General features: G+C 44.5%; 1 protein-coding gene across 2 annotated transcripts in view; it reads left to right on the plus strand.

Annotated features, from left to right (window-relative positions):
- The window catches only part of LOC138288185 (protein NEDD1-like), a 257,865-nt gene that overhangs the window by 186,378 nt on the left and 51,883 nt on the right, over positions 1-19,604 (plus strand). For both annotated transcript variants that reach the window (XM_069229526.1, XM_069229525.1), the window contains one exon: positions 7,243-7,399. In XM_069229526.1, coding sequence (XP_069085627.1) covers positions 7,243-7,399 — 157 coding nt within the window. The remainder of the gene's footprint in view (positions 1-7,242; positions 7,400-19,604) is intronic.

A 19,604-nucleotide genomic window follows, 5' to 3' on the forward strand; every position in this document is an offset into this window, starting at 1 on the left:
ATGAGAGGCTCTGATGCATGGGGTGCACCCCAGGGATGGAGTGTCTCTGCTGCCACCCCTCCCCGGGCTCTTTCATGAGGGGAGTGCCCTGTGGTGAGAGGGTACTGGCTGGGGATTAGCAGCAGGATTGGGCAGGTTGTCGGGCACAGGCTTTAAACTAGATTCCAATATTGTGCATATATATCCGTCATGAAGGGGCTGACAAAAAGAGGGAGTCAAAAAAAGCATGCTTCTCATGTTAATTCCCATAACAGTTTTAGACACAACTACAGCCCGAACTGCTGAACGGAATTACACCAAATTTCGCAGAAAGGTAGCTCATCGTTTACAAAGCTCGCTTTTTGTTATTTGGTTCAAAACATTTTATGGACTCCAAATTTGTATATCTAGGGCCGCGAATATTCACACATTCTCCTGATCTCGTGCAGAGATGTGATTGCTAGCCAACTCTTCAACCAGGAAGTGTTGGCACCCATTCTGGGACTCTGTTTCAGCCGAACACACACAAAAAAAGAAAAGGGGGCAGGGTACGAATACCCTGCCACCCTAGTCTTGGTCCTGGGTACCCTTGTACCCCTGCCAGGGTAAAAAAAAGCATTTTTTTAAATCATTTACCGCAAAACTTGGGAATAAAAAAAAGTGTGGTCTCCTGCGCTTGTTTTGAATGTAGAACAACGTTATGCGCTTGTTTTGAATGTAGAACAACGTTATTATCCACTCTTAAATATCTAGAAACAAGGAGAATTTGCTAATGTGTTACAATAAGCATGGTGCACGTTGCTCCATGTATGCATCCCACTTTATTCCATTTAACTTCCTGTTGTTTCCACCCTGCTGTACACACTACACTTATGTACAAATTTAACAGTCTTCATTGTAGGTAATGCGTAAACAGTGTTTTTTTTTTCTTTCTTTTAGGGAGGCTGGGGTAGACCCACAACGAGCTAATAAATGAATGAAATGTTTGTGAGAGGTGTTTTTCCATTTCTAGTGGGAGTGGGTTATTTGAGACAGTGTAAACTGTCAAAGGGAGACCTAACTTCCATGGGATGAGAGTACCGACTGCTGCCACTTGGGGGTGGTGTGGAGGGGAATGATATTATCAAGGCAGATGCTTTCCACGGAGGAACTACCTGTGTCTTTATATGCGTGGGTTGGAGGCAGTGGCAGCGAGTCTGTGACAGGCCCTAGGGCGGTGGCTGGAGTTGCCAGAGCTTTGTCAGCATATAGGAGGCGAACAACGAGTATCTGTTCTAAGTGATTAACCTGTGAATGTATTTGGGAGGCAACTCCGCTGAAATTGTCTTCAGTGGCGTAACAAAAGGATGTGGAAATGTTGGAGAGAGATAGGGGAGGTGGTAAAAGACAGCGGAGAGGGACATGAAAACGGAATGTGATTCCTGATGGAAAGAGTTGGCAGGTATAACCGACCTGAGAGAGGTGTGAAAATGAGGTGTATTTAGGCAAATAAAAGAAAGTGTAACAGCAAGGGCATATAACAGTTGAAAGAAAGAGAAACAGGCTGCAAGGCTGTTATTAGCTGTGAAGCCTCCACGAGAACTCTGAACACACTGACAGTAGTTCTTCACACGCATGTGCATGTCTTACCAAGCACAAGCAGGAGCCCAGGCACTATGTAAAGTGAATGCTAGTTGCCAGGTTATTCTTGGCAAAGCTGGATTTGCTTCCTTTGGCGTTCCCAGTCCATGTCTGTACACAAAGTGCTGGGGGCTTGGCACAATCCTTATCGATTCACTGGTGCACACAGTTTGTGCATCTCTGTGCTCGTAGGTGGTGCTGCCACTAGCTGGGCATAGGAGGATCCTTTGGCCAATGAGCTGAAATGCTGCAAGGGGATCTTGTTGGTCCTCCGGCTCGCTTTCCTCCCCCGTAGCTGAGTGAGTCAGCCTCAGCCCCCTCCCCAGCTCACAGGGTTGTGAGCTGTTCGAACAGTGCCTACTTTGAAGCGACCCAGGAGTACTCGGTATGGTGGCGCTTATTTGGCAACCAAGATCCTGCATCTGGGGACTTATCCTGCCCTGGACTGGACTCGGCTTGTCCCTGGAAGAGACCTAGGTGGTGGATTCTTATGACATGGAGCCCCTTAGATGCCTGCAGGTTTCATGGTGGCAAGTGGTGTGTTTCACCTCTCTGTGGGGCTTGGGCTCCTGGCAGATTTGCTTCTCTGTGGTGGAGGAGGCAGAGCCAGGGACAGTGGTAGGCGATGTGGGCTGAGAGCAGGGGCTGGATGTAGCTGCTACCTCTCAGCACGGGCTGCTTCTGAGCATGGAGATCAACAGGCAGTACTTTATGCTGGACCTTGGCAGGGTTGATATGCTTGTGAATGAGAAGGTGGAGAGGGAAACAGAATAAAAAAAAAATTAAAAAAATGAAATTCATTTAAAATCCCAAAGGTTACAGGGGCATTATAGTTAGGCTCACATTTCAAATGTCCAAAACCATGGAAATTCAGCCGTTATACTGGTTAACTAGAGTAACTAGACCTCGTGCCCTAAGGTAAGTACAACTCGTGCCCTTGCCATGGACTGCTAAATACCCCACGTTACATCAGTTATAACATCTTTTATGATGTCACTGATAATAGCACCACACATTTTCAATTAAATTATTGAGCAGAAAACTGTGCATGGCGGGGCGTGAGTTATAATTACCTTAGAAAGTGAGTTATAGTTAATTAAATTAACCATAACTATAACTGCTGAATTTCTATGGCTTTGTGCAAGTAAATTCAGAACCTAACTATAACTTCCCTGTAACCTTTGGTTTTTTAAGTGTGTGTGTGTGTGTGTATATATTTATATATATATATATATATATATATATATATGTATCCTACTGGCGGTAGATAGTTATAATTAGGACCAGGTTTCCATTGAAAAAGTGTTTTTTGACTTTTCTGTTCTTTGCCGAATAGTCACAACATTTTCCAAAACAAGTGTGCCAAAGGGAAGTTTCACGATCAGTCAAGTAACTGTAGAGAATTTTTTTTTGGGGGGGGGGGGGGAGGGGGGGGTGGGGGAGGGTTCAAAAAAAAAAAAAAAAAAAGTCAATTTACCATGTAAATTCCCATAGGAGCTTGGAACACGACTACAGCCAGGACCACTGGGCGGAATTACACCAAATTTTGCAGAAAGGTAGCTTTCAGTACGCAGATTACCCTTTTTGTTATATGGTGTACATCCGTTAAGTAGTTTGGAAGATGTTAAAGGAATTCCAAATTTGTATATCTTGAGGTGCGAAGGCTTCGCAAATCCTCCTGAACTCATGCTTCAACCAGGAAGTGTTGACAGCCATCTTGGGACTCGGTTTCAGCCGAGTCCCAGAAAAAAACTATAAAAGAAAAGGGGCCAGGATAGGGACACCCTGACCCCTTACCTCTGGTGCCGAGATCTCAGAGGGACACCGCTGGGGCAAAAAAGCACTCCAAAAAAAAAAGAGTGAAAAAAAGCAAGGTCCCCCAATCTTGTTCCACTAAAGCCCCTATGTGGGCCAGGTCCCGGGGGCATTTAAAAAACATAAAGTTGGGTGGCACGCAGGACCTCGCTCCCGGGTTTATTTATGTCCCAGGGACCAGCACCTTCCCAGGGCATAAATCAAATAGAATGTGGTGGCTCACAGCTCCCCATGTGTCGGGGACCACCACCTCCCCCCCCAAGATAATTGTTTCAAAATATTAGGGGGGGGGGGAGGGAGTTGCTGCCACCTCCAGGGCTGAAATAAAATAAGATAGGGGATCCGTTGCGGACCCACATCCCTGAGGACCACCACCTTCATAGGGCTAACTTAAATGTTGGTGGGGGCCTCCCTTGTGGAGCCAATAGTGGCCGTGGGAACTGCCAACCTCCAGGGCCGGCTCCTGCTGTGTCCCTGGGTGCCCACCCCCAAGACATAGCTGTTTGTGCTAACTTAACTCCCGCCAAGTCAGACCAAACACTCTGCTTCCAGTGGGCAAGGGCTGTCAAAGTGATCTCACCTGCTGGAAACAGGTTTCCCTGCTTGCAGTGATTCGGGCAGGGACACAAAGAAACAATCGCTTTTGCAGACAGGGAGCTGCGTGTTTATCAGCTTCCTGTGTGCAAAGCAATGGCGGCTCCCGCAGAAGGCTAGCAGCCGGCTGGGACTGCGGGGGCCCTTGAGGCTTCCCTCGTGGTCCCATTGCAGACTGGGCACCCTGTAGGGCACCCAGAAGAGATGGCGGGGCCCTGAGGGATGGGGTCCTGGGGGCCGAGATTGGCCCAGGGAAGGGGACTGCGCAGCCCCCCTCCTCCGTTTAATAGCCCTGGGGGATGGGTTCCCTGAGGCCAAAATTGGCTGGGGGAGGGAGGGCCACACAGCCCCGTTCCCTACATAACATGGTTTCCCCTTTAAATTGCTAAGAGTATGCAAGTGTGCAAATCACCTCGAAGCTGCGCCCACTTGGCCTAGCACTGTGTACCTTAGTAGTATGCATATGTCTTGCCCAGGATGATGGACAGCTTTACAAAGACCCCCCCCCCCCAGTGTGTTTTATATATATATATAAGGTTACAGTTAGTTTTAGCCACATAGAACCATAAAAAAATCAGCGATTAAAGGTATACTTATAGCTATACTTATTTTGAGAAATTATAAGTTGTGGCCTAAACACACATAATGGCACTAGGTATAGTTTCTTCAGATAAGTATATCTGTAATTGCTGAATTTGTGTTTTTTCTGTGAGTAAAATGTGAACCTAACTATAACGTCTCTGTCACCTTTGTTTTTTTTCAGTTAAATTCTATGTTGATTTTTACATAGAGTAGTGTATAATTCCCGTACATCAATACAACCACTGCTGCGACAGGCTTTGGCGGGGGTTGGCTGCAGTGCCTGGCCTGCTGCTAGGCCCTGTGGCCAATCCCCACACCCACGGGGGACCATGCACCCAACCCGATGATGTGCACAGGCTTTGGCCGCGTGCAGCGGGGGTGTGAGTGGGTGCATTTTTTTTTTTTCTTTTTCATTATGCCTTGGATCCAGAAATCCTTCATGATGTTACACTGGGGGCCAGGCTGAGCCCAAAGGTGGATCCACTGATAGAACCAAAAAAAATGTAGGCCATTTTTTTTCTTCATGAAGCATCCCCCGGAGACCCCTCCATAAGTCTCATGGGGCCAGGATACCTCTATCCTGACCCCTTCTGTAATTTTTCACTTTCTCCTCACCCCCACATCAGGCCGACTGAGAAACAAAATGTCAGTTGCAACTTTTCTCTCAGGTTGCAGCCAGCCAATCAGGGCTTTCTTTTTCACCCAGATCTGCAACTATATTTTTCTTCCCTTAAAAACTCCGAAAATACTGAAGATTTCCCCAATCACAAAACGCACAATCAGCTAACCAAAATCTAGCTTTCTGCCAAATTTGGTGTAATTCTGTTCGGGCTGTAGCCATTGCTAAAAACTTGCAGAATCCCCATGTTCGATGGCATGTGTAGCTGCAGATACACATGCTGTGCACTGTTCCTGCCATCTAGTGTTGGGCTCGGAGTGTTACAAGTTGTTTTGAAGAAGTCTTTTTGAGGCACACAACCGAGTGACTCCTCCCTTTCGGCTCCATTGTGCATGGGCATTGAGACTTCTTCGAAGAAAAACAACTTGTAACACTCTGAGCCCAACACTAGATGGCAGGAACAGTCCATATATTGCATGGGGAAGAAGCGTTTTAGTACACCCAATTTTTCTTGGCCCCTGATTGACGAATCACCCTGAAACTTTCCACACAACGTATCTAGAAACCCTTTAGGAGGATATACCACTGGGATATGACCTCCTCCAGGGGGTGATCAGTTATACCACAGACTCCAGCCAGTTAATATCAATGGCTGTATGTGCCCCATATATAGTTAGGATCTCTATCACCCTAGGGAGGGAGCTGTCCAGATCCGTCAAATATATGAGGATGTTGTCTGCATGTAAGGATATTACATCCTTCCACGTGGGGGTCCGGTAGATTCCTCTTATCAGTTCATCATTCCTCACCCATTCTGCTAGTGGTTGAAGGGCAAACACAAATAGTAGTAGGGAGAGTGGGCAGTCCTGTCTCATTCCCCACCTCTGTAACGCCTGGTTAGCAAGTGCCATTGACCTTCACATGGGCGGTCTGAGCTATATAGGGCAGCCGCAACGAAGCCACAAACTTCTGCCTGAACCCCATTTTACACAGAATGGCCTCAGGTACAGCCATTCCAGGGAGTCAAATGCCTTCTCTGATTCAAGTGCCAGTAGGATAGCAGGTTCCTGGTTCATATTGTGCCTCAAACAGAAACTTAATAGTCCTCTCAGGTTGTGTCTTGTGGCCCTCTGGAGCATGAACCCAGATTAGTCTGGATGTACCAGTTTGTGGATGACTGTGCTCAGGCGATTTGTCAGTATCTTAACTTGCTGTTGAGCAGGGAAATCGTCCTGTAAAACACCCAGGCGTCCTTTGATCTCCCACTCCTTTGATCTCCCACTCCTTTGAATGACCTCTATTGTCACGGTCAGGAGATCATCTGGCTGCTTCCCTGCCCGTCTGGCGTCTTTGAATATCACCAGGGTAGGCTTTGTGATTTCCCCCCCAGACATTTAAGAAATTCGGATGGGAACCTGTTCGGCCCCAGGGTCTTCTTACTCCTCACTTGCATAATTGTTTCCCTCAACTCCCTTTCCTCAATCTCTCGCTACAGTTGCGCCCTGTTTTCCCCATCAAGGCATGGGGTAGTGAGGTCCCTGATAAACCCTTTCAGGTCTTCTGGAGTTATTTGCGGTTTGGAGCTGTACAGGTCGCTAAGGTGTCTCCCAGACTCCTGCTCTATCTTCTACGCTGAGTGTACCACCTCCTCCATGTCTTGACTAATGTTATGCACCCATCTTTCGCCCTTTTCCCTGCATGCCAGCCAGGCCAGCATCTTCCCTGTTTTATTGTCTATTTCGTAAAAAAAAAAAATCTGGCCCCTGTAGTAGTATTAATCTGCTTCATCCTTTGCCATTTGCCTATCTATTCCGCCTCCAGTTTCTCTAGTGCAGTTTCTGAATCTTCATTTTCTTTGTGTTTAGCCCTCTTTTTACCCTGAACATCAGAGATCAGTTGACTCCACACAGATGCTTATACGCTTCCCATATTACTGGTGAGACTTGATTCTTAGCTGTGGCCAAACCTATACATAGGCAACGTGCATTATGACTGATGGCGTGTTTAATTAATGCTGTTGTTTCATTTGCTAGGTTAAGAAATTGAGCTCCTCAAATACAGAGGTGGGAAATGTAAAAACTCCACCATCATCATCTGTAAACATGCCCTGGGAATCAAGCGAAAAGACAGCAAAGCAAGTTCAGACACAGTTAATCTATGACATTCCATCAAATGGCATCTCATTACAAAGTAAGTGACGTCAAATAGACTATACTGCTTTTGCTATAGCATCACAATAAATGTAGTTAGGTGTTGTTAGGATGTAATGCGACATATTCCGATTTGTGAGACATTTTCTTTGCAGGGGTGTAAATAAATGCCATTGTTGACACAAGTAAACCGCTTTGGTTAAAAACTATTGCTCATGAGGCTTTCTCTGTGTATAGATCAGGTCAAAGTGATCTGACTCACAGTACTAACCCATCGATGTTGCTGTGGCAGTGCTTGGTCTACTTTAAATCATTTCCGCTCTTAAAACATAAGCCAAGGATTTGTTTTTAGGTGTTGGAAATCAATGAATATGAATGACTGCATAGCGATTCTCCTAGCCTTCCAACGTTTTCACACAGTTTCATAATACCCAGTTAAAACCATGACTCAGATGCCTGAGAGGCCAGCTGTTTCACTTCAAAGTTCTGCCTTTTAGAAATAAGCATCTAAACGCCACTTTTATGTTGTAAGCACAAAAATCCTTTTTTGGCTGTGCATCAGTCTTCGCAGTTTGTTCTGTAAGCCAATACATGCTGTTCTAAGGATTCGAGAGGTGATGGGACTGGAATTTACCCTGCATGGCATATGGGTGTGTCCCTGTGCCCTAAATGCTTGACTGTGTGCATATCTGGTATTCTTTCATTTTATTCCATGGTGTCACACTAATCAAGCCACTGTGCAGTGGCTAGGCCTATCCTTGATCTAGGACCTTTGACCTAGAGAGTGGGCAAAACATACCTTCGGAATGAACAGAGACTGTTGTTTGTGTCTTGGGTGTAACACTTAAGGCAATGGTGGCATCACATTTGTTTCATGGCATGTGGCCTACTGAACCCTCTTGTGGAAGTCCTGCTGTTATATGAAAACCAAGAGCATTGCATTGACATCTTGTGTGTATTTCAAGTACTTGTTCAATATGCGTGCAGCATATGTGTATGGCAGTAGTGATTTGTGTGTGCATACGTCTGAGTAATGAAACCAGTAGGATTTATTTTGGATTCCCTTATTTTACCTTTGGACATGATGGAGGATGAGGACACTTTATCTAGATAATTGCAGTGGTGTATTACCTGTGTTACTATGGCTGGATGGTGGAGAGCCACACACTGAAGTTAGGAGGATGAAGGCAGAGCTTGCTTTAGAAATTCCATGAAGGTCATTTTAGCAGGGAACTGCTGATTAGTTTCTCATGAGCACTGCCATTTTGTAAATGTTATGGGTGAATGGTGAGACTGCAGTTTCTGTTGTTCACGGTGAGGAAGTTACTAGGCTAAGGCTGTCGCTTTCACTCTCTTTTATTACTCTTTCTGAGAGACTGATGACAGCCAGTTACAGAAATCTCACAATTCATGTCCATGTTGTGTGTTCGGCAATTTGTAGATAGTCACACTGCTACTTGTCATGAGAGGCAACCAAAGGTTGTGTTAGGAGTATAGTCTGAGAAGGAAACTTAAGAGAACTCACCCAGGCCATTTCTGAAGTTTGAGACAGTGCATTCACTTCCCAAAGAGTGACCAAAGAAGGGAGCCCTCTGCAGTGTTTGAAACTGTCTGCCTGACAGCCAGTCTGCGACATACGCATTGTTGATTTACATGGGCTTACTTTTAATATTACATTGATTCTGCTGTTGCCAGTGTAATGTTCTAGAATCTTCGTGGTGGGAAATCTTGCTGGAGGATTAGCTGTGTGCAGCTGTTCTGTACTGTGCTGCTAAAAATAAAAGACCTTTAAAAGAAAATACAATTCGGATTTAACAATGGCGATGACTGGTGAAGACATATTGGCTACTTTTGGTGCAGCACAGATGTGGTGCTGTCTTCACTATACCCAAGATCGTTTTCTACTCTACAGCTACTACATGCTTTTACTTCAAGACTGCGTATTATTTCAAGGCTCAACTCCTGAAAAACTCCAATTTTGTTTTAATGGCTTTTCTATGTAATTTTACCGATTTTTACATTTTGGAGGTTTTAACAACTCACCCTGCATGTAAATCGAAGCGGTTTGTGGGATCTGCATCTTTCAAATGTTCTATGCATCTCTTGGATACAATGAGGCTCAAGGAGCTCTCACACAATTGAGCATTGGTAAGTTACAGCTTAGTTCCTCATCACTGCATAGTAGAAATTCAGCTTTCCTTCTTGTAACACGCGCTTTGTAGCCGCCACAGGCACTCACTTTCTTGACGCGCCAGGGTCACGTTTGGTAGGACTCTGTTTCTTGCACATCCTTGCATCTTCTTGTTTAGTCTGCCCCGGAAGTGACTGCATTTCCGGTTTGGAAGCATTTGAAATTTCGGGCTGTGTGGGCAAAGTACACCCAAGAAGCCACTATGATCATTTTAGATCTGTAAGTAATGGTGGTATGCATATGTGGCGGTAAGCAGCCCTTTTTTCTGCATAGTTTGTGTATTTGCTGTGTTAAACTATCCCTTTGTACTACCCGGCATTCCTTTGGATTCATGACTGTTCATAATTACTAAGTGACTCCTGGGATCATATTTTCTTCAGTGGAATATTAGGATAACAATAGTATAGGATAAACAATATAAACAGCATAAATAAAACATGTTTATTTCTTCACCTGTCAAGATGCAGTTCGTCCCACCATAAAAAAGTCCCCTGAATAAAGGGGAAGAAGAAAAAGAACATACTTTTGCATTGTCTAGGCTCAGAAGGGCAAGTAGTTTTTAGGACACTACCACAAGTTGATGGCGCTGGTGATTGAAATATGTACAAGAATGCGATGCTATGAATGGAAAATCACTTCTAACCCACTGGTGTTGCCCTCAACAGATTTAAGTTTTATACCAGCCAAAAAGAAGAAAATGAAACATTTGGTGAGTTTCTCACCGGGTTAAGAGCTTTATCTACAAATTGCAATTTCAGACTCATCACCAATTAAATGATTAGAGACCAAATTATTTACACATCTTAGCAAGAAGGTTCAACAACAGTTGTGGACAATAGGTGATCCGAATTTGTAGGCTGTCATCAACACTACTAAAGCATTAGAACAGTCTGAGAGGTGGAGGAGGTCTTTGTGTAAGGATAGTAAGACGTCTGAAGGGGTGTGTAGCGTGACACCAAGTAACTCACGTGGAACTTGGAATTATAAAAAAAAGATAAATCTATTCATTATTAGCCACATTGCTACCTCTTCTCAATGCCCTGCCGTGGCGAAAGAATGCACTAAATGTGGTTGCACAGGGCACTTTGGGTGCATGTGAAGAGATTTCAGAAAAGTTAATACTGTTAACCATGCCAAAGGGAAAGTTTGATGTGTGAGCGAAGATGTTAAACATTTGAGGGGGGTTATGGAAGAGAAAAAGGCAGTGTTGTCTATCAAGGTTTTTGTAATATAAGTGCGGGCGCGTGAAGGGAGCTCGAGCGTTACTCGAGTTCCGAACGCGCTCGCAAACGAAAAAGAGACGGTTGAAGAAAAGACAAAGCTGTGGGGACCGCACCGCTTGTGTAGGTCGAATAAACTACACTTTGTGAAGAAAGCTTCCGTGTTAATGTGGGTTATTTACCCCATTCTTTTGGCGACGAGGATGTGGGGGCGCGTGAAGGGAGCTCGAGCGTTACTCGAGTTCCGAACGCGCTCGCACTTATATTACAGTTTTTGGTTCAGCTATGGAGAGGCAGGGTGTTATGGGGCCTCCCAAGTGTGTGGTGTGTATATTGAATGTGGGACTTGTACTGTTGGCTGATTCTGGTTCGCCATGGGCCATCATCGCTAAGGAGTATTGGGTACAACAATTTGGAGATATGAAACGGTTTAATGCCCTTAAAAAATCTGACAGTATTGCTGAAAGTTTCGATGGATCTAGAATTGAGATTGAAGGTTATAAGGATGTGGAGATGGAGTTTAAAGGCAGGAGGGCTCAGTTTAAACTGTACATTGCGGAAAAGGGGGATAAATGTACTGGGTTGGCGAGACCATTGGAAGTTGGGAACCATCCTTAGTCCTAGAAGTAGAGAACCTGTGTTGATCGTGTCCGACTGTACATCTTGGTATGATGTTATCCCTCAGTTTCCCAGAGTGTTTGCTGAGGGCCATGGGAATATTGTTTGGGTTCAGCCATAAGATCAGGGAGAAAGAATGGTGCTGTTTTTCAGAAGCAGAAAGTACGTGGAGTGCCGTTAAACGTGAAGGAGGAGTTAAAAAAAACATGTTGGAGGGACTGATTCATGATGGCATTATTGAGCTGGTGGAGTTATCAGAGCGGGTTTCTCCCATTGTTTTGGCTCAAAAGTCAGGTAAAAGTCTCCGGTTATGTGTAGATTTTAGGGCTTTGAACGCCAATTCGGTAGAGGACTGCCACCACCACTCCCAAACATCAATGAAATGGTATGTATGCTGGAGGAAACCAAGGTCATCTCTACATTGGGTCTCCGTTTAGCAAACCACCAAATTGAATTAACTGAGGAGTCAAGGAAATTTACTGCATTTGTAACACCTCAAGATCTGTTCCAGGTCAAAAGGATGCCCTTTGGTTTAGCCTGATCGGCATCCGTATCTCATAGGGTTATGTTCCAAATCTTCAAGAATGTGGACAAATTTGTAAAATGCATCCTTGATGACATTCTTATTTTCTCAAAGAATGAGGAGGAACATATGGAGCATGTGGTGGGAGTGTGCAAGAGATTGGATTAGCATGGTTTGAAACTTAAAACTGAGAAGTGCAAGTTTTTTCATAACTCACTGGAATACCTGGGGAACACGCTGTCTGGTGGGGGTATGGTTCCTAAAAAATAATTGGTAGATGCTATTGTTAAGGCACCTGATCCTGACAATAAGGAGGCACTGTTATCATTTACAGGACTGTGTGGATATTACAGCAAGTTCATACAAGGATTTGCCACAAAAATGGAACCTCTCAGTGAACTGACAAGGAATACAGCTGAGTTTATTTGGTCAGAAAAACAACAAACAGCATTCTACCAAATCAAAGAAGAGATTGCAGTGCATCTACACTTAAGTCATTCCGTTTCAACAAATTGTGCATTATAACTGTGGATGCTAGTTTGTATGGGATTGAGGGAGTGTTGAGTCAGAAGTCTGGGAAAGATGTGTGGTGTGTGGCAGTTTCATCCAGGACATTAACTGAGACAGAGAGAAGACATGCTGTGATTGGAAAGGAGCTTTTGGCCTCCATTTGGTCTATTGAACATTTCCACAACTATGTGTGGGGATGTAGATGTCTGCTTAGAATGGGTCAGAAATCGCTGGTAGGGATTTTGTCATCGGGTGGTTGGTGGGATTCTACTTCATGCATAGCCAGGCTCACTTCCAGGTTGCAGTAATATAACTTCAGTGTGGAGTACGTGTCTGGAAAAAATAATGCTACTGCTGACTGCTTATTGAGTTTGCCATGTCCTGATAATAGAATGAAGTTGAAGTGGTGGCAATTGTTAGGGATTTTGTGGGTAAAGATTTTGAGGGTATTTCAGAGGAAGATTGGAAAAGAGACACAAATGATGAGGCAGTGTGGTAACTTGTGAGCAAATACGTAGTGGAAGGGTGGCCTTAGGAGAGATGTGTGTGTCTCTCGACGTAAAACCTTATTTAAAAGTCTATAATGAGCTGGGAATGGAAAGAGATTTGCTATTCAAGGGAGCTAAGTGTGTTCCAGCAGCTGCTGCGCAGAAAGATTTTAAAACTGGTTCATGAGGGGCACCATGGAACGTCCTCCATGAAATGTCTCATTAGAGGCAATTTCTTGTGACCCTGGTTTGGACAGACAAAATGATAAAACCATTGCGTGAGGGACTGCGCTGATTGTATAAACAGTGATAAAATGCTGAGGGCGTTTCCTGCTCCTCTCAAGCCAGCGTCATGCCATAATTTCCCTTGAGAGAAAGTGGCATTTAATACCTTAGGTCTCTATATCAGTTTACCTTGTGAAACAAAATCTGCTTTAGTCATAATTGATTATCATTCAAAGTGGCCTGAGGACTAGTTTGTTGCTCATACTATTTCTCAAGTAGTAATTGAGTTCTTTAAGGAGGTTGTTGCTGGAGAAGGGTGTCCCAAAGTATTGGTGACTGGCAACAGGGTGCAACTTACAGCACACAAGAAGAAGGATTTTCTTAAAACACGTGGTATCAGAAATGTCATCACAGTTCTGTATGAGCCAGAGGAGAATGGTTAAGTTGAGCGCTTCAGTCGCATTCTTAAAGATAGTGTTGAAGTGGTACGCAAGTCTGGATGTATGTGGAAGGAAGTTCTGAGGGAACGGCTTTGGATGTATCGCATCACACCCCATTCAGTGACAAAAGTGAGCCCAATCCGGTTGTTGAAAGGAAGAGATCTGGTATCTAAGTTCTGTCCGAGGTGGATAAAAAAAGAGATGTACCAGAGCTAACAGTATGGTTATAGATAAAGTGGCTGAAAGAGAGTGAAGAGAAAATTGAAAACAAGATATGACAACAAATGGAAAGTGATAACACCTGATTTTGTGGTGGGTGATTTGATGTGCAACCGCAAACTAGGTTCATGGTGAAAGGTGGCTCAAAGATTGATTGTGCCCTCAAGGTGGTGAGAGTCCATAAGAATAGGGTGGTCACCCAGGATGGTAGGGTGTGGAATGGGAGAAAGGTGGTCAAGTGCAGGTCTCAGAGTGTTCAGGAATAGTCTGAGTGAATTCTCATTGTACTCCACTGAAATGCATTGTTCTTGTGTGTTGGAATCCGTGACATCCAGAGTAAAGGAGAGTGACAGACTCAGACGCTTGACAACAAAGTATAATGATTAATAAGTTGTTCATTTAGTTTTACATGTGCATTGTTGCTTTACATGTGCTTACTTTTAATATCACATTGATTCTGCTGTTGCAAGTGTAATGTTCTAGAATCCTCGTGGTGGGGCATCTTGCTGGAGGATTGGCTGTGTGCAGCTCCTCTATACTGCGCTGCTACAAATAAGACTTTTAAAAGAAAATACAGTTTTGATTTAACACCGTCTCTCAGAAGTGAGGGGATATCATCTGAAGTCTGCAGAGCCTAGTGTGTTTGCTGAGAGAAGGAAGGACTCTGCCTGGTCCTACAGGAGAAGACTGCCATGGATGAGAAGCCCAACGTTTTCTTGCCCTGACAGACTCCCAGAGAAGAGGGGACTGCCTGAGAGATCAATGCTAGGAGCAACTTGTGTTGCAAAAGCTCTCCCAATCTCTTTGCAGTTCCCTGCTAGAACGGTGAAAATCTATATACATACATGCATTGGCCTAAGTCGGGGCTTCATCCATCATGCTGTCTGTACTGGCCCGGGTCACCTGGAACTGCCTGAGTGTGTGCATACCAGCCATAAGTGGGCTACAATTTCCTTGATGAGTGCATAAGCCCAGTTTAGATTGCAACTGTCGTGGCAGGTGTCAACATCAGCCCAGAAGCAGGCTATGACTACCAGAAGTACCCGCACAATGATGCCATTTAGGGTAGCAGCTCTGACAGAAGACACGAATTGCACTGACTTACTTTACAGCCACCCCTGAAACTACATGCAGTCACTGTGAGCTTCCATATCCCGTGGGACTGAGTCTCTGAGCTTGCACTGAAGGAAGCAGAGAGGACTAAAGACTAATCTACCTACCTACTGTTGGACACATCCAGCTAGGGTGATTCAGGTGGGAGAGAGCACAGAGAGGAGGAAGGTGGTGTAACCCCCATTCAAGAGTCATAATCTGGTAAACCACCCTGTATGCTGGATTGAATTGGGTAGTATTGAATAATGCTCTATAATTTAAAAGGTACTTTTTTCAAAAAGGCAAGTAGTGGGCTGAGCTTTGAAGTCATTGTTTCTCTGTTGATTTTTGGAACTCATGCTCCCGCACTACCTGCCTAAGAAGCCTGTGATCGTGGTAAAAAAAAGTAAGCGAAGTTCAAGTGCACAAAGGTTTGTATAGGACCAATTTGCAGAGCCTTAGTTGGACGGACCCTCACCATTTTCTGGGTGAGTTAATTCTCTCAGTAATGATACAATGCTGTGTGTAGGAGGGGTGAGCTTTCATTTATTTCCAATGTATGATTTTTGAGGAAGACACTGAGGGCTGTATTTTTGTTTTTGTTTTTGATGTCCCATTATCTGATATACGGGCCCCAAAGCGGAACGGTGCATGTCTTTGCTTTATAATTTGTGAGGTGGCTCAGTGGGTTTAGAGCTTGCTGGTGTCATGCTCGCTGCTGACCTGGGAGCCAGCAGCCTTCTGGCATTGGCTCTGCAAATTTGAAACTTGTTCTGGAAAGCGCAGTGCAACCCATATACGTTGGTGGATGTGTGGCATAACTCAACAGAACGCAATATGCAAGATACACTTTTCATTTTTCTTTTCCCCCACAGGCGAGTTTCAATATACTTTGATTAGCTTTGAAATTACAGTTGTTACTGTAAACGTACGGTTCCTTCCTTGAGATGGAAAATTGCACATAACAAATTCAAAATATAAACTGAAAAGGAAAGGTCTGGCCCTCATGGTAAAACGATTGTACGGGTGCTGAGCGAAACAGAAATAAAAAAAAAAAGGAATTCAGGCAGAGGAATTGAATGGAGGAAAGGTGGTCAAAAGTTTGTGAGATAGTTTAAGGAACTGAAATGCCTTACTGATAATAATGAGGGTAGCAACATCTTCGAAGGCGGTGCACGCAGGCCTCATACGGGCTTGGTGGGGGTCCTGGGGAGATGTTGTGCATAAGATCTCAGTAATCCTGACCATGTGGTGATCGGACACCTAGGTTAATGAACTTCCAAAAAGGAAATTCCATTTTGATTGCAGTTGCATGTTTGATACTAGACAGTTGTGTTTTTTGGATATGATTGGTTGTATGGCTTGGCACACACTAAAAACAGACCTAATTCTCACCTGGTCATGGATGCCCACTAGGTGCTCAGGTCGAGAAGTCCATGACTGTCCAACTCTTCTTCTGCTGATGAGTAGGAACCTCACTGAGCAAGAACAATACCCTGACACTCAACCTGCCGAGGTTGGACTGTGAAGAGAGGAGGACGCAGTGCAGTACCCGTAACCTGTGACTGTTGTGGCTTTTGGCTGGGGGCAGCTGATGCACACTTTTGGAGTTCTCTGTTGCAAACAGGCCCACCGCACGGTCGAGGTGAGAAGCTTCAGCCTAGTGGAACTCTGGGTGAGGAACTATAGCTTCAAATTCTTTCAGACCCAGCCTAACAGTTTAGAGGGAGTTGTTTAGCCCTACTGTCACTCTTTCCCATTTCCTCTTTCAGCTTTTTGACTGCGGCCACAGTTAGGACTGCAACAGAGCTAGGATCAGTAGAAGAATGTGGGGTGCCTGAGAACAGTATGAGGCATCATGAATGGGTGCGACAGAAGCACCAGCCAAGTATAGGCAATAGATCCCTTCACTCCCTGCAACCTGTAATATTTCTACACCACTGAATTTGAATCTTGCTTACATATGTAGTAAAGCTTAATGGAAGGCATTCATTTTTCTTTCTCTCTCATATGGAGTAATTAATGGTAATGTCCTGAATACCTCCAAACAGTGTAGTAATATATTTAACCAGTTGAACTTTCCTTTATTTGGTACTGGGCACATATAATTCAATATTCAATTGATACGGCATTTATCTGATTAACAGCAACGCCCAGAAGTACCCCCGGCCCTAGCCACTCTCATTTACAGTGAGGCTCATGCATTGAAAGTCTGACCCACCCTTGGCCATTCTCAGTGGCTCTTTGGCATTTAAAGTATTCATACTGTTGTAATAGTGGGCATTGTTCCTGTTAAAACTTTACTTTTTGTTGTCACCAGTTCACATCTCCCTCTATGCTGGCTCTGGATCTCGTAGATGTATCTTTGCTGTAGGGACCAAGTTTCACTAGAAGGTGAGCAGCAGGATGATTTTGTTTTGGTCCATTTGTCACACAAATGGTGTAGAAAATTGCACCTATATACACCCATTTATAAAACTTCTCCAATGTCTCTGAGAGGTCGAGCTTTCTTGCTTTGCTCACTTGGGCGCATGCATTTGTGAGTTGTCTTATGCTCCACTACTTGCAAATTCCACCAGCTGCCACTGTCAGTGGGTGCCAGTACTATACAAGGAGGCATTGATTTGGTGTTTAATGCCCGTTTTTCCACTGACTTTGATACATTTTTAACTATTTGTTACTTGATGATGTAAGTCACAACACAATCCAAATTATCCTGTGTCCACCCTCTGGTAGTTTGGCATTGAGTAGTCAGACTTAACTCAGAAGGCAATGTGTAAAGTATCTGTGCAATAAATCATACAGTAACACAGTAAAAACACCAGAGAAATACACTACACAGATTTAGAAAAATAGATATTTAGCTCAATAAAATAATGTAAAAATGACAAAGATCCAATAAGCACAAGTTGAAATATCACTTTTAAAATGTTTAAGAGGCTTGAGCCTTAGAAATCAATAGTTGTTTTTTTGTAACACACAGTGCCTGTGATGCGTCAAAAATAACGACGGACTGAGACTGCTGAGGAGGAGATGTGTGGAAAAATAAGGTGTTGCGTTGGATTTTCCCGACGCTGCACACATGATGCGTGGTTTCTTTCCACGCGGCAAGGGTTTGCGTCGTTCTTCTAGCTCGCAGTCTTGGTTCCTCACTGGGATGCGGGGGTATTTTGGTGCCCAGGGACAATGTGTTTAAAATCCTTGATGCACTGGCAAAAGGAGCAGGCACTGTGTTGAATAATCTGTCGCAAGGCAGGCGCTGCATCGAGTTTCCAGTCTGGAAACCGGTACTGCGTTGTTCCAGTCAGTGGTGCAGGGATTTCCCACCCGCGATGCAGGCTTTACGTCAGTTTCTTCATGCACCTATATACACCCATTTATAAAACTTCTCCAATGTCTCTGAGAGAGGTCGAGCTTTCTTGCTTTGCTCACTAAGCGCATGCATTTGTGAATTGTCTTATGCTCCACTACTTGCAAATTCCACCAGCTGCCACTGTCAGTGGGTGCCAGTACTGTACAAGGAGGCATTGATTTGGTGTTCAATGCCCGTTTTTCCACTGACTTTGATCAATTTGTAACTATTCGTTAGTTGATGAAAAGCAATGTAAACAATTGGGATTCTGTCAAATAAATGCATGGGGGAAGACACTGAGCCAATTTGACAAGTACACAAATGTTTATATGATCTCTGCCAGGGCTGCTTAACCTGTGGTCTGCGGAACCTTGGGGGTCCGTGAAGCCTACGAGGAGGAGGGTTGGGGCCAGGGAGGGAGGTCCCACAACTGCTTAGCAAATTAAATATAATCAGATTATTAAAATGTATATAAAGAACCAAAATACAGTTGAAAATTTTGCAGCGATTTTTGACACAAGGAGTTTCTTTAAGAGGTGAAGTCTTCGTTGGCCCTGAGACTTCAGAAACAGGAGGCAAGCTCAATCAAAGCCCTTGGAGAGCACTTCAGGTTGAAAGCAGAGTCATTACAGCAGAGTCAGAGGCCGTCTAGGCAGCAGGACAACAAGTAAGGACAGCAGTCCTTCTTCAGCAAAGCAGTCCAAATGAGCCCCGTGGGCAGCCAGGCAGTTCCTCTGACTAGGTGCAGGTGCAGGTCCAGAAGTGACTTATTTGGTGGGGTCAGAGACTTTGTTTTTATACCCCAAAATGCATTTGAAGTGGGGGAAACCTCAAAGAGTTTGAAGTGCACCAGTTCCCCTTTCAGCCCAGTCCTGTCTGCCAGGATCCTTGTGGGGGGTTTTCAGTTCTTTGTGTGAGGGCAGGTCACTGGCCTTTACAATGTAAGTGTGAGCCCCTCCAGGCTTCCTGACCAGGAAGACCCATTCAGCATGCAGATGAATGCACATGAGACTGAGTGTCCCGCGTTTATGGTTGCCTTAGTGGAATGCACAAGGGGAGCTGTCACATAAGTACATTATTTTGCCTTTTAGCTACATAGCATCCTGTCCTGTGGGTTATCCAGGGCCTACCTTAAATGCTACTTTTGTAGAAAAAGGGAGTTTAAGGCTTGGCAAGTAGTTTTAAATGCCAAGTCGAAGTGGAAATGAAACTACACACACAGGCCTTGCAATGGGAGGCCTGAGAAGTGGTTAAGGGGCTACGTATGTGGGTGACAGAATCAGTGCTGCAGGCCCACTAGTAGCATTTATTTTACAGGCCCTGGGCTCTTGTAGTGCACTTTATTAGGGACTTATATGTAAATTAAA

This window comes from Pleurodeles waltl, chromosome 4_1 (genome assembly GCF_031143425.1).
Source record: "Pleurodeles waltl isolate 20211129_DDA chromosome 4_1, aPleWal1.hap1.20221129, whole genome shotgun sequence".
NCBI classification, from domain to species: Eukaryota; Metazoa; Chordata; class Amphibia; order Caudata; family Salamandridae; genus Pleurodeles; species Pleurodeles waltl.